Below are 23,500 nucleotides of genomic sequence, written 5' to 3'. Positions count from 1 at the left end.
AGTGGCTGACATGTTTATAAAATAACATACACATTCTGCCTTGTTCCTTCAAAATTCAGCTTGTGTTGAAGCACTGCCCTGGGATCACTGCAAACACACAGTTATTTGTGACGTGGTCGTCATTACTGCAGAGAACACTGACATATTTTCACATTGTATCAGACCAGACTCTAGCAGAAGTGCTGTCCAGACTGAAGGGCACATCTCTGATTTATATTCTGTACCATATATGCAGTGTTGAGAAACTTCAGTTCCTTCGGCAAGCTTTCAGCATTTATGCGAGCCTCACGATTAACCAGGCACTTACAGACTTCAAGGGGGATTTAGGTTACTTTTGTTGCTTCTCAATTAAAAATAATAAAACTTGAGTGTAGGTTTTGTGCTTTTTTAAGCCAAGCATCTCATAGGTTGCTGTATTCAAGACAAACAGCAAATTCGAGAAGGTTTTCAGTCACTGCCAAAATACATCATAAGACCTATCTACTGCTTTCTTGGTCATCTCATTCTGTGTGAAATTTGCTCATCAGCAAGTGTCAGAACATGGAACTCCACTATTCTGCTTGAAATATTGCATATAAATTTGCACTTCACAAGTGTCCAAGCTATCAACATCACTCAATCTTTAATTCCAGGATCTGTCACTGGTTATTCACACAACAGAAGCTATCTTGACAGACAAGGTGTGAGAAAGAGGTAGGAAAGTTTTGCAGTTATACTTCTTCGTATAAGGCCTGTTTCCACCCAATTCCACCCAGTTCCAAGGCCTGTTTCGTTATGAACTGCACTGCTCCAATGTAACTACACTGCTCAGAATAAACTGCTACAAAAAGCCTACTGAATCCACTTTTGAAGCTTTATCCACCTGCTTGCAACAGCATCAAAAGAAGCTAAACAAGAAATTTCAGAAATGGTTTACAATAAACTCTCAGTAAAGCGACTCCTGAACCATAATTATATGCTTGCTGACATCACGCTTGGATGATCAGATCACCCTTCTCTTTGATCAAAGATCATTCTCCTCAGATAACCCAGAAACCACATAAGAAGTGATTATTTGTAGGTCAGGTTTATGAATGTTTGTCTCCTCTCCAAAGGACTTAATTACTCAATTTTCTGGGGCAGGTATAAATTCAAATATGAGATAGTATATCTGCATGACAATAAGAGCAAGGAGAAGTCTAAAGTTTGTTCTACAGCACACATTCGATTCTTCACCAAAGTTGTTCTTTCCAAAAGACAAGAAAACCATGGGCAAGCCCAATTCAATAAAATTGCAGCCATACATAGCAAATGGCTAGACATGTTCATCCACACACTGCAGGTCTCCACATCAGTGAAGAGATTCCACACATCCTCAGCATCTCAGGAGCAGTAGTTTTAGTCCTAAAAATCCCTAACACATTTAATCATGAAACTGTGGTGGGAAGAGCACAAGGAAACACTTACCTACTCCCCGATCAGCAACAGTAGGATTGTCTATCCACCTTTGAGCTTGCTCAATCTTCCCCTCCAAATGGACAGCTGCTTTAACTGGCCTAGTATTTGCTACAGCCCTGTTTGTTTTGGACTGTAAATTCTGAAGTGATGTAGCTATTTGCTTAGCCAATGCACGGGCCTCAGGAGAGTCACCTTTCCCACTAAGGATTAAAAAAACATAGTCACATATCATCACACATCATCATTTACAGCTATTCCCGAATTCAGCAGGAACACACAATGAAAGGTACTTAATCTTTTTAAATAAGGTTAAATTTGACACTCAAGTCTCAGAGCAAATAATGCAGATCTGTCATCCATAAATCCCCACCTGACATTGCCCCGCTGTGGAACCTGGATGACACATGCTCAACACAGCACTGAGGTGGGGGGAAGGTGTGGTACTGTCATTGGTAATACTGATGAATGACCTTCATTTCCCACATGGCTGTCTTATGAGCAACTGCAATAATGCCACACAGATTATGCGCAATAAAGTAAGCAGCAGCAGGACCAAGGCTATATGTAAGCTTGAAAAAAGATAGCACATTGAGACCTGCAGCACCTAAATCTCAAGGAAAACTTGATTAAAGTGTCTAAGTCATGAAGAAAGAAAAATATTCCTGCACATAGTGCAGCAGGTCATAGATGAAGATCACAGTTTATACAGTAACTGTTTCTCCACTCCCATTCTCAAGCACCCTCTTTGCCAAACTGATGCAGAAATATAATTTCTGAAAGTCTTTTATATATTTTGCAGTTACAGCTTAGAACAACGACATTGATTGAAGTGGTAGCTATTTCACCTTGCCATTTAGTGATGACATTAGGATGTATAAACAAATGGCACATTCTCTCCTTTCTTTGAAGTGTTTTGACAGTACAAAGGAACCCACTTTTGGCTCCAGTTTGCCTGTTAAATATGCCACATGTAGTAGAAAGAAAATGTTTCTTATGTAATACAAACCTAGCTACACACTGTATTTTTGTTGGGTTTGTCGGGTTATTTGGGGAGTAGGGGTGAGAGGGGAGGTTGGGGTTTTGGTTTTGAGGAAGATAGTGCAAGCTGGGCTTTGGGATAGAAATCATGAGGTTGAAGCTCCAAAACAGATACATATCTTATAAATTACAGTTTTAAAGGATATTAAAAAGTTAGCTCCTTCTCTCACACCCTGCAGTTCTTGGCATTCAATTTTTACTAAATGCAACATAGAAACTCACAAGTATAAGATGTCCATTCACAGTTCTTGGAGAAAACTATATTCCCCAATCAGTATTCTCATTTTGTTCAACACTTTGAACTGCAAATTAAGATCATTCAAATAAATCAATGGTGATAAAACTAATACATACTGTCGTCGCAGATCTGACAGCTTGGCTGTCAAAGCAGAGATTTCGCCCAAGGAACGAAGGATATCATCTCTTTCTCTAGGCTCCTCACATAATTCTGCAACCTTCCTTGCTTCAGCCATAATTCCCCTAATATGTTCTTCTCCTTCATTGCCCCCATTGGGATCTGCAAGCCAGTTCTTAATAGAAGGAATTTATGTATGAGTGAAGATAACCGGTAATGTTATTTCTATAGAGACTTTAAACAAAAAGAAATACCAATACAGCTTTCAAACCTGTATTTAACAGAAAATACTTTCTGGCTTTCGAAAAGAAAATAGATGCTCTTGTGCACAGGGTGGCACTCTTTACAGGGCTCTTCCTAAAAAGTCTAATCATAATCTCATTCAACATATATAATATTTATGTACCTTTATATAACTATAATATACTTACATTCAGATAAGGTATATAAAGAAGGTTCATAATTTGATGACCATCATCAGTACAGGGTGATGGAGAAGAAGGGAGAAGAAGATTAAGAGTTACAATAATAAGGGATCAACTTCAATATGAAGTTATAAATCCTAAACTCCACACACAAACAGTCCAAGGAAAGGGCTGGTTTTACCCACAGGTAAATCCATGCAGTCTCAAACACCTCTGCTCTTTTCTTTAAGAAGATCAGTCCAAGTTCAAATTTTGGGTGTTTCCTCGTATTAATTTCACAACCTTGAAACTTTCAGCAATGCTTATTTATGAAGAAAGGTCATAAGCTGGAGCAAAACTTGCAGCACCCTGTAAATTACTAAATATAAGATTTTTCTTCAAAAACCCAAACATCCCCTGTATGTTCTTCCTAACAAGTACCTATGTTGTGCTTGGAAACAGTATCAATAGTTCAGTACAACAGCTCTAATAGCAGTAATGTGATTATGTTCTAAAGGATTTATTAAATCATTAGTGGTACCTGAGCAGCATCAATCTTCTTAGCAATTGCCTGCTTAGAGTTTGTCATGGCCTCCAGTTTGCGGGCTGCATTCTCCACTTTTGCAGTGAGCAAATCCAGACCTTGTGACACCTGCTGTGCTTTCTGCATAGCCATGGGTGTAGCACCCTGGCCTCTGCCCAAGACAAAAAGAGCATCACAGACTGAGCTCAGGACTGAACAAAGCTCTTTTCTAAACAAAAGCTTTTAAGAGCATTCCCAGTAATTATTGCAAGAGATACAGTATTTAATCAGATTGGTTTTTTCCCCTGGGAAAACAAAAGTAACTGAGAAGGAGCACCACAACAGGAAGAGGATATTTTCCCCTTCCCAGAATTCCTCAGAAGAATTAACAGTTTTAAGTGTCACAAAGTAAGGTTATTTGAGGATACAGTTCCATTAAAATACCCAGGGCAAGGCCTGGTATCTCCTCATTTATGGATTGCTGCAAGTCAGTCAGAACCTGCAGGAGTTATGTCTCGACACTATCTAAGTGAGGACAGCAAGTCTGTAAGTGAAAATGAGGTGCCATAGTTGCCTCAATCATGTTGACAAAACAGATTACAGGTTACAGGCTACAGGCTGTTGGCAAGACTTTTTATACTGCAGGAAACAATTTGCAGCACTACCATGGTTAATCCAAATGCTCAGGGATAACAAGCTGGACAGAAACCTTACTTCAAATACATATGCCCGAGAACATCAGTTTTGCATAACAAATGTCATGATCCATTCCAAAACAACCTGGCTACTAGAAGGCTTTTTAAGCATATTAACTTTATCAGACTGTTCACTTTGAAAAGATCATAGTAAGTGGAAAGATGACAAGCATGCTACCAAGATGAGAAGGTGTATCTACATCGGCCAGAGTCTCAAGATATGTTTCTTTATACCTTATTTCTCACAGGCTGAGTTGAAGTTATTTACATACTAAAAACAGCATACAAATTAACTCTTTTGTTAGTAAATCTTACCCTGTCTCTTCCTTCACCTCCAAACAATTCACACAAAATAAACCAGCCACTACTTTACAAGAAGAGTTGAAAGTTTAGCCTAATTTCTAATGCTCTGTGCAGAATCTGGTACAAAGAAGCTCTTCTGTTTACTCAGGTCAATCAGCTGGAAACCCAAGTGAAGGTGAACTAAAACCAGCTTCTCATCCATTACCACTATTACAGCTAATATACATTAGTTTAATGACAATATAACCAATAGTTTTGAATTTCAGCCTTTTTAGCCTTTATATAGTGAACTAACAACCCTTAACAGAAATAAGTTATAGAACTACTCCAAGCTTGTGTACATACCATGGCAACACTTCAGGGCCTGGCAATCTATAGATTTAAAGTGATGGCAGAGAACTTGTTCTTAAAGTAACTCAAAACACAGCTCTCCAAATAATTTGGATTTGCTCACTTCCTGCACTTCACTAGGGCCTTAACTCAGAAGGGACATTCATTTTACCTAAAAGCCAATCTGAAAGACACATGAATATTTAAGAGAAAAACATTATACCACAAAACTATTACCAGTATCCCTAATGGACTGCAATGAATAGCTTTCTGGGGTATTTTTAGGAGGTGGGAAGGCATGTTGCATCAAAATAAAGAAACCAATGTTAGAGCATTCTAGCTTTATGTTTTACTACACTGATAAGCAACTAAAAAATATTATACTCAAGGGAAACTGGGTTATGGTGTTCAAACTGCACAGAAAAGTTATTTCTTAGCTCATTGTCTTTATGCCTTCACAAAGGAATATCATACTTCCTACTTTCTGGCAAAAGAACAAAAGGCCATAGTACCCAACATTAAAAAAATACTGTAAATTTAAAGAGAATCATCTGCTGCCTAAAAATGAAACCCCTTAAATTCAAAACATCGTTGTGAAAGAATAACCAGTTTCTAATGGGAGGCAGAAAACTGATGAAGGGCTCTGGCTAAATAAAACTCTGCAAGAAATTCACACGAAATTCAGCAGCATTTATCAGTGTTTGACAAATTTCAAATACTGCTTGTGGCCTAAAATCCCAACTAACCACGTAAAACTAGACTATTCATGTATCGTTATGGTCATTGAGGTATATCCTCTTTGGAGAACAGACTTACAGTAGAGTTTAAAATTTTGTTTCTGCCTTATTTGGAGGAAGGTCATGTGTTTGACATGAAACAATTATTTACCTAAGCAATTTTACTTACGTTATATAGTTAATATTTCACATATCAAAACATATTATTCTTATCAGAAGACACTGAAGTAAAAGAGGCAAATTACAACTACTGGCCTCCTCTCTCACAGGCTAGGAAATGACAACTGCAAGTTCAGAAAAACTGTTTTCATAGAATCATAGAACAGTCAGGGTTGGAAAGGACCTTAAGATCATCTAGTTCCAACCCCCCTGCCATGGGCAGCGATACCTCTCATTAAACCATGCCACCCAAGGCTTCGTCCAAGCTGGCCTTGGCAGTTTTAATAGCACTGGAAAACTGTCCATTAAAAGATTTACCTTGCTCGAAGGTCAGCCAGCTGATCCGTCATCTGGCCCAGAGTTTTGCACGTTCCCAGAATCTCTCTGCGTTCTTTGCCTGCACACAGTTCCCCTGCTTTTCCAGCTTCATCAAGGATCTGCCTTATTGCTTGCTCACCAGCATCCCCTAATATGCAGAATCAGTTAGTAAAACAAACAAGACATTCCTTGACATGTATGAGTAAACTGCTAATCTCATCATATTCGACCACATCAACTGCATTAGGGTCAGCCATGAAAATACATTAATCAAAAACTATGATATACACCAAATATGATAAATATAATGGGACAGCATTTCTGAAACAACACAGCATAACCTTAATGTGCATCATGTGCATTGTATTTCAAGTCATATCATCATTCTGCTATCGTAGCTTAATTTCTATAAATACTTCATTTATAGAATCTGTAATTCATGCCGATAAGGAAAAGAGCAATACAGCAAGATTCATGTAGCCTTAAATTTGGCCAGTTTAAAATCTGACTTGATTTTAGTTAAAGAAGATGCAAGAATAACATTCCTTTCACTTGCAACCCACCCTGATCCCCTAAGTAATACACCCTGTAAAATCTAATTCACAGTAAGTTCCACAGTTATCTTTGCACTTGTCCTTAGCTACTGAATGTTTAATAGTTTATTTCATTAACTGTCAATGACAGAAGGCTATGAAAATAACTGAGGTTTCTGGAATTGAGTGTTGCAAGGGGAGTGAGGTCACAAGCAGTGTTAGCAGGAACTCCACAGACAACAACAATTCACTTCCAACTTTTACAACTGTATTATTTTGGCATCGATTTCAGAGGAAGTCCTTCCAAATGGAACCAGCCTCTACGTGGTTTCATTTGCTTTAAAGATGCATACAAAGGCAAAGCATTTATGTTTTAAAGGTGAAGTAAAGGTGAAGTAAAGGTGACTGTAGTTACATTATTTATGGCAGATTTTCATGGTGGAGAAAAAAAATGTTAAGGCTGACAGAAAAAGCTTAAAGAGATTCTGTTGCGCAAGCGTTAAGTTACACAAACTTGAGAACATACAAGGAGGGACTTTAGGTATTGGCAACCACTGCAGTTAAATACTGTTCAATGAAATGTATGGGGGTTGGTTTTTATTAGTGGAATGTAAAGAACGTATGTTAGTTATAGAGAGGGTATTAATCAGACAAGTGAAAAGAATCAAAGCTTTCCAAATTATTAGATACAACTTGTTCAATCTCCAGGATCTAAAGAAAGAAATAAACACAAGCTTTTTCAGACTGATCCACGACGCATGGGTTATTAACGTTTCAAGGCAATTTTGTCTAAGCCAACAGAATTATGAGACCTTTAGAAATTCACATACTTTGTGCGGGGTTTTTTTGTTTTGTTTTTTAATATTACCTGGAGGTGCATTTGGATCTCTCAGCCAGCCTTTTGCCTGATTCATCTTTGAGTCTATTAAGGCTAAAGCTCTTTTCATGGCTTCAGTGTCCTTCGCAAAAGAGAAATCACAAAAATGATTCTCAAAATAAAAAAATAAAAAATCAAAGCACAAATGGTCAGCGTCACCAAAGCAGACAGAAGTTCTATGAGGCAGAGTCTACTTATAGAAACACACCCACATAAGCAGCTCAAAACCCATTTTCAAACCAGCAGGTCGTAGTCACTTCTTTCCAATTAAGACAGACATTTTCATCTCACTCAAAATGCAGAAAATATGCATGCAATTTTAGTGGTTTTTTTTTATTCCTTTATTTACTGGTGTTTTAATTTCTGTCAGAATTCTAATATGCACACATCTAATATAACACACGTTAGTTCCACATTTTTCCTTGATGTACATTAAGGCAGATAACATTATAGCAAATTAGAGTAACTCATCAAAAATGGCAATTGGCCAGTGAATTTTACTACCTACTTCAGTGTAAGAGGCTGCAAATCTGCGTTTTTCAACCTGTTCTGCTGCTTAAAGTCAAACAGTTGGCTTTTCACAGAAAAATAGACTATCAGCTAATTCCTGGGATTCTCAAGTATGGAGTTTAATGTTTTAGGAAACAGACAGATGTGTTCATATGTGGTTGCTTTAAACTCAGAACTCCACTTCCAGGAGCATCAGAGAAACTGCTGCTTTGACTATTACACTGCTATTATCCAACATTTTTTTCACTAGAGGAGATAAAACCATATGGTTCTCATTTATCTGCGTAGTCCGTTAATTGTACATGTGTAATCTCTCCACTAGAGGCCAGAAGTTTTCTATCTTACAAATGGAAAGACAGTGAAAAGTTACAAGTACCTTAAGTACAAAGTTGGGGAAAAGCCAAAATAGCTTCTTACCACACATGGAAATAATTTGAAATGCATATATGCCACAGTTAGTATACAGACAATGAAAAGAAGCCTGGCTCTCACACTAGTAACTGAATTGGACTGCCCATGTCAAGCTCTTACAGAGAGAAGCCTACTAGCATCAATGATCAGTATCTGGCATAGCATGTGATTTCTTGACAACACTAAAGAACCGACACATTTTCATGGAGTTGTTCATTCTGCATGCTTAGCATCAAAGATACATGACTGTAAACATTTTGACATTTTTATTCAGGCACCTGAATGATCTGTCAGCTAGTCATAAGGTGCTATAATATAATTCAGCAACCAGCTTCCTAAAAGGTCTACTGGATAGACTGCTGAATCACAGCCTGAAAGAGAAAGGGCACAAAAAGCAGAATCATTTTCACCTGGATGATTGGTTCTCAAATCTGGAAACTGGGTCTCAGAGCTTAGATCAAGACCTGTTCGAAAAACTTCAAAAGGGGAGCATATACAGCTAGGGGTGGGAGGTGGGCACATTCTTTTAAAAGTCATTTCTGTAGACTGAGAACTGTGCGTTTAATATATGACAGGAGACAAGCAAATAAACATTTAAGTACTCAAATGTGTATACAAACCTTGCTAGCAACCAAGGTAGGTGTTACAGCTTTCTGGTCTGCTGTAGGCCTGTCTACCCAGAAATCATTTGAAACAAAGAACTAACTGAATTTTTCAAAAGGCAGCAGATGTTGCTTCGTATGTTGATGAATTGATAGGTGTGGGATGGCTGAGAAAAGGAGTGCTGGGAAAACTACCTTCGCCCTCCCTTTTTACTAACACAGGCTTTTGTGTTGTCTCAGCTGCCTGCAAAGTTGCAGTTTCAGCAACATTAAAGAGAAGCCTCTGAATCTAAAGTTTTATATCAGGGGACAAAATCAAGGATATTTTAGCTTCTAGACTCATGACGCTGTAATTTCTAACACTACACAAACTATAACAAGATCCATCTGCCCTGCCATACAAAGGCTATATAACTGGATTGCTCTGCAGTGTAAATCTTGCTATCCTGTTTGGCTCTACACTCATGTTTGTAAAATACTGTCCCCTTTTCCTATTTAAAAAAGTCTGGTAAAATCCTAGCGCAGTAGTTGAAGAGTTCCAGGACAACTGCTCTTACAGCACAGATTTCCCATCCACACAGCTCAAAATGCCATGGCAAGGAATCCCTCTCAGCTTTAGTCTGATAAGGAGTTTTCATTGCAATGAGAAAAGTAATTTTTCAATAGGAAATTAGAATGCATCTTAACTAGGTGTATTGGTACTGCATTTCTGTTTCTGCCACAGCTGCATCTGGTGTCAGATACTTGGCAAGCAACAAAGTTGTAGCAATCCTGAAATGTCTGGACTTGTCTACCAATTCATATTAAGTAGGAAGACAGAAGTAGAAATTATTTAAATAAAGCAACTTCCTCAAGATCTTACTGTTTGAAAGTGTCCTGATATTCCTGATTTCAGGAGCTGTTTAAATACCCCCTTCCTTCCTAAACAGATAAATATGTTTAAAAATTTACTTCTTGGTGTTTGCCATCAGAACATCAGTTGCAAGCAGGAAAACAAAGAATTCTACAGTTATCTTGCAAGAAGTTTCACATAAAGTAGTTTTATCAGCAAAAAGGATTCTTTCCCTCCTCTCCCTACAGTTGCGCTGTTGGCAAAAGGAATTTCAGTAACAAAAGCAGCACTGCCACGTTTTCAGAGGAGATAAATAACTTCATTAACTTACGTTGAACAACTAAGGCAACATTGTCTGCAGGGAAAAGAGCAAGTTGGCTTTCTGCAAATCATTTCCTAAAGCAAATGAGCACTTATTCAAGATACCCATCTACCCAACTTTGGCCACTACCAAGAATTTTGAAATTATTCACGGAGCAGGTAGTATTTGCACCGCTTCAAAAAGTAGCAAAATAAATCCTAAATGATCCATTGTTGAATACAAAACACAACCTCTGACTCAATAAAGTGGTCTAGTCTAGCAATATCTGCATTTCATTACCAAAGAAGGCAATGTTGAAGGAAATAGGCAAAGCCAGCCTTCTGGCAGAAGAGATAGCTTAGTCACCACCCAGGGTTCAACCCTGGAAGATACTAGATACTTCTCAGCTCCTTGCAACTTTTAACTCCCGCCATTTCTATGGAAATGCAAGATGTTTAAATTGAGTATTACTTGCAAGTTTATTTAAAAATAAACACTCAGAATATACAACAGAAAGCTAAACTCCTCTGTATAAGGAAAAGTTAAAGGGAAAAAGGTACAAAGCTATGAATGGAAGAAATAAATACAGATACTTTTTTCCTTCAGCTTCTGTCAGAAATTGGCATTCGCTCAGTATTTCAATTCTAAATAGGCATACTATTTTTAAGAAGTCCAGTGCTGGTGCAAGCAGGGGTTACTGCAATCCAGAAACAGCAATGCACATTTCAGAGTCTAGAAAGACCAATGAAATATTTTACAAAAAAGCCTGCAACTCTGGCCCCACACACTTGCTCATTCTCCAATGTCTCTACTTGTATTTTGGGATACTTCAATGTATGAACAGTTCAAGATAGAATAACAAACATAAAATAAACTCTATCATCAACAACAGCATATACCACAAGGGTAAAAATTCAGGTCTGCGCATCCCCAAATACACTTTACTTTACTCCAGAAAAGCATGGAGAATATCTTTCCCTTGACTGCCAGGCACAAAACAAATGCAACAATAATCTCAGGTAGACTTAAATAGCTCTTCCCTTTACCTCCCGGAAAAACACTAAGTCAACCCGTTAGATATATATGCAAATACAGGAAAAGGTCTGTAGTAGGCAGCCATTAGCAAAACTAGTTCCCGCTTCTTCATTCCACTGCATTTTTCAGTTCAAATACTTTGTCATAACTGCTTGGTTAATGCCCAGTGCTAGAGTTCAAGGTTGTCAGCATACCTTAATTCAAAAACAACGTACAATTAAGTAGTTCTCAAGTCAGAACAGAAAGATACTCTGTTTACACTAGTCCACGCAACATATTCATGCATTATGCATAATGATCAATATTTTCCATTTGGAAACACTGCTAACACACCTACTATTTTCTTAATAAAGTCCTTTATTTATCTGCCTTGCTAGCAAGAGGAAGAAAATTTCCCAAGGCTAAATTGCTAACTTTTTGCAACAGTTTTTTTTTTACCACAAGCAAATTTCCACGTTTGTTACATAAAATAAAAAAAATTATTTTTTTTTATTTCATAAAATGTCTAAATCCAAAAATAAAACTGAACTGAAAAAATGCATATACAAAACTAAAGTTTTAGGCCTAGACCTGAAGAACATGAGCCATTTGAACCGAAGGAAGGCTGCTGGTAAAGTACTATGGAATGGACAAAATCCCTGAATTAATAAAGCTTTCTGGGCATGCAGAATGTTTATTCCTGAATGACTGGACCCTTTATTTGTAGCTACAAGGACTAGTCATATAAATTAACACAAAAGCACTCAGCAAACAATGTGCTCTATGGTCTTGATCTAACTTATCAGACTCAGAAAGACTGTCTTGATGAAGCTCTTATCTTGCAGTTACCATTCTCTTAGTGACAGCCAAATCTACATATAGCGAGCCAGAACTATCAAGATTCCTCTAAAACTTCTGTGTGTCCATACATAAGTATGGTGTCACAGCTGGCACACAAATAAAAAGTTGCACAGCACACAGTCTGCACACAACACCAAAATCATGCTTTTTTGGGTTTAGTACAAGGTAGAGGTGTAGGGTGTGGAAGAAAGCTTACCTTCTAAAGGTGAGAAAAGGGTAAGAAACAGGAGAACAAAAACAAAGATGCATAAAGTAGTCATAATAAAGAAGTGATAGTGACAAAATAACTCTAGAGGCAAACTAAGGGTCAAGTGCCAAACAATATAGCTCAAAGTGATTTTAATAAATAACATCACTGTTAGATTTTCTGCAAGATTTCACTTGTTAATAAGTCTGGCTTCAGACCTCAATATTTTCTTTAAATGTATTTACAGTTACTTATAGCTCTTAGCACTAACCTTAAAAAAATAATCCCTTCAGCAATTAAAGTACTCAAAAAAATTGGCAGGAATTTCAGTTACACAGCTACATTTATTTGTAAGCCCACAACACCACTTTTACCCTTCTGTCAGACCTGCATTACGTCTATACATTTCAGTATCTTCAGTGGGTATCACTTAAGAACACCACTTAACTCCAGGTAAGTGCTTGCAGTCACACAGCTTAACACTGAGTTGTAAGGAACCAATACTGTCCATATGCCAAGCTTCACAGACATCATACTTATCCATAAAGGCCATTCAGTCTAAAATATATTCTTTGCGACTAGGCAAACACTTGAAATTTACTCCTGTGGCCAGGCTAAAATTGGGGCAGAGAAAAGGGGAAGGTGTTCAAGGAGGGATCCACAAAAATTAACTAAATTTTCTCAGCTTCAGGCCTTTTGCACAAGATATATGACAGCAGCCTATCTTTTCTAGTAGCAGATAGGAGAAAAATCTCAGGTAATCTCATGAATGCCTAGCTACAAGACCAGTTTAATGTATAGAACACTAACTTTAGTATCTAACTTTCCTGTGCCAAATATGATTATGTAGGGTAGGCATACATAAACAAAAAAATCCCTCTCTGAGAAGAATATGCTATATTCCAGGATTTCCCAGTCATGCCAAAACTAAACCATGAACAAATCTAGGTCTTCTATTTGACCATTCAGTTGCAGTAAATCACTGAGCCGCCTTCAAATGCCACACTCCTTTAACTTAGCTTATTGAGAGAAAGCTAATTTGTAAAGAGCTTAACACAAGCATCTCTGAAGATGTTCTTCAACCTTGAAGATATTTTACAATGTGATTACATAGTGTTACAAGACTGATGCACAAATAAATATTTCAAGTCTCTAAAACACAAGTTTATAAGTGTATAACATAGTAAATAAAAATTAAAACTTCTATATATCAACATAGGTATGAAATCTACCTTGCTCGCCCAAGCATCTTCATCCCAGGAAGTGAGTTGTAATACACGGATTATTTCATTTATCTCGGCACTCATTTTCTCTACAGTGAAATTGCGATTTTTCAAGGCCTCTTCTATTCCCTGACTTTTAGAATTTTTTGTGGTTACAAAAATCTTCATAGCTGTGAAAACACCACTGATTAAAAAAAGGTACATGCAAGGTACAAATCAATGCTCAAGGTGACCTCCTGCTGCATTTAGACATAGAGAGCACATTTTCTTTTGTGTGAACCATTTTACCACAAAGAGATTGTAGGTTTAATACAAGAGAAGGAAGGTTATTTGCAGGAAGTACAGAAACAACGTCAGGCCTGTTATTTTTAATAAGACATTGGAACTCCAATTCAGAATAGATAGCAATTCAGAGTAACATTAAAAATTAAAGCCAAAAATACCTGAAATAAGTACTGGCAATAGCTCCTTCACAGTATTCATGGAGTTTACCAGCATAACTCTATGTTCCTGATGAGTTAATTCCTGTTGTCTCTCATCAATCATTTTGGCCATCTTTGTCATTCCTAAAGATTAAAGTAACAGAACATAGGATTACATTTCTTTCTTTATGACTAAGTCTAATTTGCAACAGTTGAGCTTTCTGAACAAGAACAAAGTGTAATGAGTTACAACAACTATATTGAAGTTTAAAATTTAATCTTTAGAACAGCAGCTGTTATTTAAAAGCACATTCCAGATGCTTCAAAGAAGCACTGATTCAAAACCTAGTCAGTACACAAAGTAGAATGGATCTCCTCAAAATTCTTGATTTTAATTCCCAGGAATAAAATAAGAAAATACCCAAAATGACCGGCTTAGTGAACAAGTTTCATGGAAAGAGAAGAGTGCTCCTTTTGCTACATCTTTTCCTGTTCAAAATGAGGCAAAATCTATTTAGTCAGAGGTAACTTCTTATGGGACACAAAAAAAGTTTAGAGAATGTTATACCTTCATATGGAACTTAACATTTTCACATCTGGAAACATGGTAAAATATATACATATTAAATAAAAACAGGATAATCTACAAACATGCTCTGTGACATGAGAGCTCCTAGTCATTTCATTTATTTTACACTATATATGTATTCTTATTTATATATGTAAAGTACTAACTAGATTCCTGTTCTGTGTATATAAAGGCACTCTTCAGTGTAATTTTATTTCCAACGTCTTCCTTCCTACATTATCACCGCAACATCTAGATTTCATAGAATACTTTTTTTTTTATATACCTAAACTTCTTTATGCTTGTGGAAATTAAAGCATTTAGAGTGCTAAATAACTGAGATCAATGGTAGGTTTCCTCTACAACAACCTAGTGCTTCACTGACCAATCTGCACTGATCAATTGCACTTCTACCAGCGCAAGTGTGAGTTAACACAGTGAAGTAACAAGTAGTGAAGGAGCACCAAATAATGAACAAAAAGCATTTCTGTAACAGCTGAGCTTTTGTACTACACTGCAGGACAGCTATTTCTGCAGCCTCATTAAAATGCTAATATATGACATGTAGCTTGTACTACTCTAGGAAACCTCTACTATCTCAGTACAGACATTTTATCAGCTTAGTGGCTGTGGGTGCTTAATTACAAAGCTTTCTCTTTTGTTTGTTTTTTGGTTTTGTTTTACTAATACATGCTTACTTTCCTGATACTGTGCAGGAAACTACATGTAATCTGCGTAGTACATATAATTTGCGAACTACACTTGCCATTTGTAAACTCTTCTGCATTCTTCAGAGAATGTGAATCAGAAATAGTCATCATGATAACTATATATCTTAGAACTGTTTCCAACAGGCACTTTCTAAGCAACTGCTTTCTCATTGTCCAAACACTCAAAACACGCATAAGGAAGACGCTGAGGGGTAAAAACGCAATGGAAAACACAGTAAGTATATTTATGACTGGCTGCAGTAAACCAAACCTGGCCCTAGATTCTTTGTGTATGTCACCAAATCCTCCATTGTCTCTACTACTTCCGCCACAGTCAGATATTCCAATATTCCTTTGCAGACACGGATGATTTTACGGACCTAAAAAAGGAACATTCCATCATTTGTTAGATGAAGCTAAGTTACACTTGAATTAGAAATGAAAGCCTGTTACTAGAACACCCTAGGCATAGCATTTGCTAACATGACTTACGGGCAACCACATCTGGGATACTTACTAAGTTACCCAAAATGCCATTATTCAAGAATGCTGCATTGACTAAAACAGTATTCAAACATCGTTCTACTACTCAGAAATGACAAATCCTACTTCCAGTGTTTGCATTTTGTATGATAAATTAAGGGTAGCATTGATAGTGGAAGTTAGAAGGAAGTGCATTTAAGTATGCTGGCAAGCTTGAAGTTTTTTATTGCAATTTCATCAATAAAAGAAACCCCTAACTTATATTACAAAGCAAAACTACATAGAAAGCAGGCTAAAAACTTTCACGGGAAACATTATTCACCATACAGCTTTGCATATGGATAAAGCATTATCCAGCATTCCAGTGGGAAAGGTAGATCCAACATGTTAAGCTTTCCAGAAAAATGTACTTCATTTACCTCTGAACATCTGCCTTAGCTTAACTTCTTCAGTTCAGACTTGATTCCAAAACAGAATTCTCTGTTGGTTAATCTCATAACCTCCTGAACCACATTATTTCTGACAACACCACGTACAATTCTCATTGAAGAATGAGACAGTTAACATTTAATTCATATCAACCACATCCAGTGTTCAGTCCCTAGAACAGATCAGTTTCCTGTAAAACTCCTTTCAGTTTTGTCCCAATGTTAGCTTATCTTGAAGCATAGTAGGATAAGAGACATTTATTTGTGAAAAGTCAATCATTCCAAACTAGTATTTTTCTTATGGTTAACACACAGTTGTCAGACTAGTTCAATGAAGCATTGACTCCATAAAAGTCAACTCATTACATAAACACTGGAAGCAGGGAGACTAACAGCTATTAACTTCCTTGCAATTCTGTCCTGTAACACACCATAGTAGCTATTAAAAACCACTTTAAATAATGAAAAATCACAAGTGCCACAGAGAAATCCCATAGCATTCTCCTCATTTCAGAGGAACATGCTAACAGCACCATGAGCTGATTGAATGAGGTACAAGGATGCCAAGTTAAACCACTCAGAACAGCAGGAAGAGTAACACAATTTCACAGATTAGCAGACTGTTGCATGGGTAAAATTTACAATTAACATCAGCATTTCTAACAGTGTGAGCTTAATGTCCTCATAATAGCACAATATTTGATACTTAGAAATGAGCAAGACTCCAAATTCCCAGAAAGAGGCTTACAATAATAAGTAAAATTTGTAACAAAAAAAAATAAATTCAAATGTAAGACACACAGAACTTCCTTTTTAAGTTTTCTTGCATCTCTGGTATTTTTGTCCACCTGAAAATGGACAAAAAGCACCCCTAAACCACTTTTTAACTTATGCCACAGCCAAAATACAGTAACTGTTACATATGTCTGAACACATCATCTGGCTGATCAGCCAGACAGTCCGAATTTGTATTACCTCCCATGCCCAAGGCCAATTAAATTGCCACAGCTAATGAGTCAGACAGAGATGTCTGGAAGTGGCTGAAGGCTTTTCAGTGAAAGGATACAGAATATATAAGGCTCAGTAATGGGTATGGCAAAGGGAATACAGAAAAGTCTCAGGAAGATGTCAGACAGAGTTGATGGGATCTGGCCTTTTTGAAGAATAATCACAGGCATGCCTAAACATTCTATCAGACAAAGATGCTCTTAACAAAACAGACTAACAAGCCTAAGCTCCTTCTCACAGAAAAGAATGCAAAATATGCTTCCAATCAAGCTAAAACAATCAAAACCACATTCATCTACTCAATAGCTTATTCAGTTAGGTTGGCGTTTGACTTAATAGTGCTATTGTGCAGATACCTATGTCAGTCATCTTGGGATTCCTACCTCTGCTTCATCAAATGTCAGAAGTAAGTCTGATGTTCCAGAAAGGATGCCTCTTGATCCATCAATTAGATAGTCACGAGCTGGTACTGAATAAGGATCTGCTTGTAGCATCTGGGCTGCCCGAACAAGTTTGGTGCAGGCGTTCTCCACTCTGAGGAAAGTCATCACACAAAACTTGCTCATTAGTTTCTATCTATATGACAACAGATTTAAGAAAATGCTGGACTTGTTTTTAACTTTACTACTTAAAGCGCTGCAAGCAAGCTCCAGTCTACACCTTTATAGGTTGAAAAGCAGGAGTACTTATTGTATTTAACAAGAAAGTAACCGTCGACTATATGACACAGTTTTCCAGAAGTTATGCAATCTTCTAATGCAGGGAATGTTTGAAGAATCACATGTACAGAAGTCAACAGTGTCTTTCAGAAGAGATCCCATCACAGCAAAACACCATTCTTAATGACAAGGGCAAGGGACAAAACAATTATTGTTTTAGAACTTCACAATCAAAGTAATCGTTAACATTTATCAGCCTTGCATTTGCATTGTCATTCAAGAAGCAATTGCTATGAATAAATATTAAATGATAGCTATATGTTAAGACAAGAGAACATACAAAAACCAAGATACTGCACCCTGTTTGTTGAAGTTGTAAGCCCAGCTCTTCAGAGTGTTAACACTCATGACAGAAATAGCATTTTAAATAGCCACAAGATTTAGTGATAAGGCATGAATTTCAAATGCAGCTTGCAATTCCTGGCTTCAAAACAGAGAGGAGGTTTTGCAAGATATTGCAATATGTAATTAAAATAACAGAAAAGGCACAATACGCAAATGAGCTCAGAAATCAGGTTCCATCAAACCATTTAACGCAACAATTTTAAAATACCAAGAACTGGAACACTGAAAGGCTTTTGGGTTCATTTTTCATTGTAACTACTTTATGACACCTTAGAGAAATACAACATTCAGACTTCACTTCCATGTTAGCTAGGCTACTTATGACTGTAGTGACTGACTACATTGACTGCAACTTTCCTCCATTCTCTCCCATTTCTTCGGCAGAAATGTAAGTGTAGTCTAATACATAGGCTCTATGCAGTGTGCTCATTCAAGTTACACAAGTTTCCAACAAACATTAAACCCTTTAATTACAACAATACTAGCTCTTCTAGCAACTTTTTCATGCTTTTCATATAGCTTATTTTCTACTGACCACTTGGACATGCTAATCATAATTTCAGTTAAGAACTATTGAAAAGTTACACAGCTATCCCATCTCCCCCCCTCCCCATGTTCGTTGTTAGCAGAAGGCACATCTTAATGGTTATACCTGAATTTAATATTACTAGAAATAAAACACTCATTACAAGAGAACATACTTTTTTCAGAAAGTAAAGTTTTCAGGTAATGGCTCCCTAGAGTAGATCGAATTGGGCCAGCTGACCTTACCATAACTTGCTCTTTAGTGAGACATCTGTTCAGCACATCAGATGGGGGTAACTCATAACCGAGTAAGAAAATACAGGAGGACTTCAAGGCGGAAAGTGGAAATGCTCTGCTCATTACTATGCAATGTACTTAGTTGTATTATCAAAGTTAACTGACTTCCCTAAATTAGATTTCCACACTTGCTTCTCAAATTTATTCTTTTCATCCCTGCCAAGAAAGGGATTAAATGAATCACCTATTCAGCCAGCTCAGAGCTATAGGGTCAGAAATACTTAATTTCCTACAGTTCAATTTCATGGTCATCTGTTTCATACTAGTAATTATCTCAAGACTGGCTTTTTCATTTGTAAAGAAAGGAATTAATGCAAATGTGTACTAACCCAGAAGTCACTATAATTGAAGAAAATCAAGTTCCTAAAGATTCAAAGTTTTCTTTTACAGCTTTTAGAACTCAATCTCTGAACAGTAAACTTGCATTTTACTTATACAATGCCTATTTTGTATAAACTTCCCAGTGCATTTGAAAGACCTCAGGAGTGTGCACTATGTACAAAAAAGCGGAGTGGTGCTTAAAAAACAAACACCCTCCATTCCCTGCAAAGTATACATGCTAGGAAACAAAGTATTAGAATTTGGGAAACAAAATAATTCAACTACTTATATTAAAAATAAATTAAAACCCACTGAATAAAAAAAAAAAAAACAAGGAAAATATTCACTGCAATGAGCCTTTTGTTCTACCACAAGAATCAAAACATTCACAAATTTTGAATAGAAGTTCATTGCTATGGTGAATTTTCCAATCCCTTTTTTATATCACAACCTAAAAAAAACAACAGCTTTATAAAAAAAACACCAAATATATATATATAGCCCGCTTGGCTATCAAATAATGTTAACATAGAAAAGCATTACTGCTTGATTTGCTAAATGAGTATGCATGCGCAAGTTACACACAGATGAATTTTTATTCCAGTATAAACAAATTAGGTGGTATCCTATTCTTTGCCTAGATATTACAGCTTCCCCCTTCTTCACAAAAGAAGTATAGCAGGTAATAAGAATACATTGCAAAACATCTGATGTAAGTTATATGCATTACTCATACTCCCTAATGATTAAGACAATTAAGATAAAGAATATGTCATTTTTTAACTCTAGGTCAATTGTTCCAACATGGTTTATGTCAGTAGCATGCAAAGGTATGCATGATAGATTTTCTCCCTCGTTCTCCAAGAGTAGCTCCCTCAAAACTGTTTTTTTTTGAATGAAGAAAACGTGAACAGGGAATGCAGCACTAGTAAACACACAGAGTACTCCCTAGTGCACGTGCACTGCTCCGTACCCCATCATCCATATGCCAGTACCAGTTCTGCTGGAGCACTCCCTTAAAGAGGAATGCCTCTTTTAATGCTTCAGAAACAAAAAAAAAAACCTCCTCTTGGGAAAGAAAACAAAAACAATAAAAATCAAAATACCCCCACAACCCTCATCTGTTTCACTTCCTGCACCCAAATCCTGCCCTTTAATGCAGGAAAAGGTCAGTTCGGCAGTTTACCTGTGACTGTCACTTGTCACTACAAAGATATCAGTGACAATATACTCCAGGGTGTTAACAAGGAGCTGTTAACACATAGTAGCTCCTTTTGATATAAACTCGGGATGAATAAAAAGCACAAATGCAATAGATTATCATTCAGAAAGATGATTGAACATTCCTAACTTGTTACTGCATCTAGGATACTAAGTATTATGTGAAGTTTTCATTACTGTGCCAGATAGCTTTGTTTCCCATTTTTCATTACATCACAATTCAACCAGTCATGAGTTGCTGCAGAAAAAGTTCTTGCATCCAGCATGAAGTGGTACTAACTCAGCAATGTCTGCATCACATTTCTACAGTAATTTAACTATTTAGGTCTTCACAATCTGCTAAATGTTGATCAAAGGCTGGATACAGTATAGCAGTAAGAAAATCTCTTTTTCTGAATACTTTACTTGTCTAGATGAAGAAGAAACTGGGAATTAACTAAAAACTCCACATATCTTTGAAAATGAGCACAATTCAAAATTACATGGTTGTATACAACTCATCAAGAAGCAAGTGAAAAGTTTTGGTCTCATTTCAATACATAAACAGTGCCCTCAAGAAAATTCAAATTAATAAAAGAAATCAAACCCTTCTGCACCCAAACCAGATCACACACCAGGAACACAGCATAATAAATACTGTAGTAGATTGTATCAAAGGTCCATTTAGCTCAGTATCCGGTCTCCAAAAGTAGCTGCAAGTAGATGCCTAAGGAAGGTTAAGAACAGCATAAGTATTATACTTCCTCTGGCCACTCTCCCATCCTCCAAGTTCATTCTGAAACTTCCTGCAGTTTGTCTTTTTGATAACGCACAAGGGACTCCTCTAAGTACTTATCTATTAGCCTCCAAACCCATTAAAAAAATTACAGCAGCACATGACTTCCTGTACAAAGCAGCTCTCCCTTTTGTTGGTTTACAAGCTACTAGCTTAAAGCAATGCCCCCATCAAGTTCTTGCACAAGAAGTACCAGTTCCAATCTTCTCCGTGCAACTCATACTTCCTTAGACCTTTGTCAGGCCTCAATCCCCACTGTCATCTTTTCCAGGCTGAAGAGTTCCAGCTTCGCCTCATGCAGCGGCAATTCCGTACCTTTGTTCTCACACTCCCACGTGCTTTTTCCAGTTCTACAATATTCTAAAATTTACATACCTCAAGTGCTTCCAGTATTCAAAGCATGGGAGACAAGCACAGAGTGATATTTTGGTCTCCCACTCTTTGCTGATAAACTTAACATTTGGTTTGCTTTTTTTGGACCATTGCTGAGATATAATGGATGCTCTTGCTCCTGTATCACACAGCTCACTATTGGTAATGGTCAGTTTGGAGTCATTTATCCTATCTGATACTAGACCTGCTGCTCTCCCACACGTTCATCACTTCAGATCTTTCAAAATAATCTTGTCTACATTTAATATCAAGTCAGTCAGTTTAATAAGGTCCTGCTGTAATTTCTCAGAATCACCCATTAATCTCACTACCCTGCTTAAGACATCTGGTAATCAGCAAGTAGTTTTGCCTCACAGCTCATCCTGGTTTCCAGAGCAGTTGTGAACATCGTGAAAAGCACTATTACCTCCTACCATTGTCAGGGTTAACCATGTAATTTTTTCCTTTCACTTCAAATTTTCTCTTTTCCATACATGAAATTTACGTATTACCCTGTGGCTACTTCAATTTCCTAAAGGCCTTCAGACTTTGCCAAAAAGTTTAGAATTTGGTGTATAGTTTATCACCTGGATTACCCTTATCCGTGTGTGTAATATTTCTAAGAACATCGACAGAGTTATAAGTAGAATTTTCCTCCACAAAACTAGTATCAATTCAACCAAAACAAATCATATGTATTTGGTATTTGGTAATTCTCCAATACAGAATGTCTAGTCATTTGCTCCAAAGGTATGTCACACCTATAGGCCCTCCTGCTCCTCAGATTCCTCAGGCAATAGAATCACTTTGACTGACATACCAGATGGTCTCAAGTGCGAGACTGTACTGCACTACTAATTCAGCTATTTCCTTCTTGAACTCTTATTCTAATACCACCTGGTTCTAGGCATTTTTTAAATTATTTTGTCCTAACATAAATTTCCTCTTTAGACATCAGCACTGTTCTCCATTTAGTATTTTCTTAGTTGCCTCAATGCTTTTGTGTTTTGTGTTTCGGAATGCATTAAATATTTAGTCATTCTGTACACACTGGACAACACTAATAGAATGGTCACTACATTCAGTAGGTTTTAGGGCAAAGTCGCTTCAGCAAAAGTTCGTCAGTTGGCACTAAGAAGTTTGGCAATTTCACAAGGAGTGATGTATGATTTTTAACACTTAAGGCAGCAGGAGAGTCAGCTGTCCTTGATACAGAGCAATGGAATTAAGAGTGTTAGTCACTGTTCTTCAAATGTCTTAGATTTCCAGGCAGTTACATCATGCATCAGATGCCTGTACTGACGAATTTACCCTTTTCCACCAGAGAAATTAATAGAAAAGATTGAGAACACCACATTTAATCTAACACTGTTATACAAAACTACTATATCACACAGGTAAGTAACATTGTTTCTCTGTTGTGGGTTGTTGTTTGGTTATTTTTTTTAAGTGAGAAATAACCTAGATATGTACCTGCACATACAGAATGTAACAGGAGAAGTCACTGCTGGCAGAAATGTTCCTTTCAAAGGTCACCCCTGAGACCCCAAAGAGCTATTCAAGCATAAAGAGCATTTTATAATCTCTAATAAGCAGAAATAAGTAACAACGATCTATCATCTGGACAGCTTTCCTGTACCCACAACAGAAGATTTA

General features: G+C 37.1%; 1 protein-coding gene across 2 annotated transcripts in view; it reads right to left on the bottom strand.

Annotated features, from left to right (window-relative positions):
- Nucleotides 1-23,500, bottom strand: part of VCL (vinculin) — a 63,310-nt gene that overhangs the window by 14,924 nt on the left and 24,886 nt on the right. For both annotated transcript variants that reach the window (XM_065670640.1, XM_065670639.1), the window contains exons 3-11: nucleotides 17,653-17,803; nucleotides 15,622-15,730; nucleotides 14,094-14,216; nucleotides 13,660-13,820; nucleotides 7,701-7,791; nucleotides 6,300-6,447; nucleotides 3,776-3,929; nucleotides 2,830-3,005; nucleotides 1,447-1,637 (exon numbers count right to left, since the gene is read on the bottom strand). In XM_065670640.1, coding sequence (XP_065526712.1) covers nucleotides 1,447-1,637; nucleotides 2,830-3,005; nucleotides 3,776-3,929; nucleotides 6,300-6,447; nucleotides 7,701-7,791; nucleotides 13,660-13,820; nucleotides 14,094-14,216; nucleotides 15,622-15,730; nucleotides 17,653-17,803 — 1,304 coding nt within the window. The remainder of the gene's footprint in view (nucleotides 1-1,446; nucleotides 1,638-2,829; nucleotides 3,006-3,775; nucleotides 3,930-6,299; nucleotides 6,448-7,700; nucleotides 7,792-13,659; nucleotides 13,821-14,093; nucleotides 14,217-15,621; nucleotides 15,731-17,652; nucleotides 17,804-23,500) is intronic.

This window comes from Lathamus discolor, chromosome 3, assembly GCF_037157495.1.
Source record: "Lathamus discolor isolate bLatDis1 chromosome 3, bLatDis1.hap1, whole genome shotgun sequence".
NCBI classification, from domain to species: domain Eukaryota; kingdom Metazoa; phylum Chordata; class Aves; order Psittaciformes; family Psittacidae; genus Lathamus; species Lathamus discolor.
This window is presented reverse-complemented; position numbering and strand designations above follow the sequence as displayed.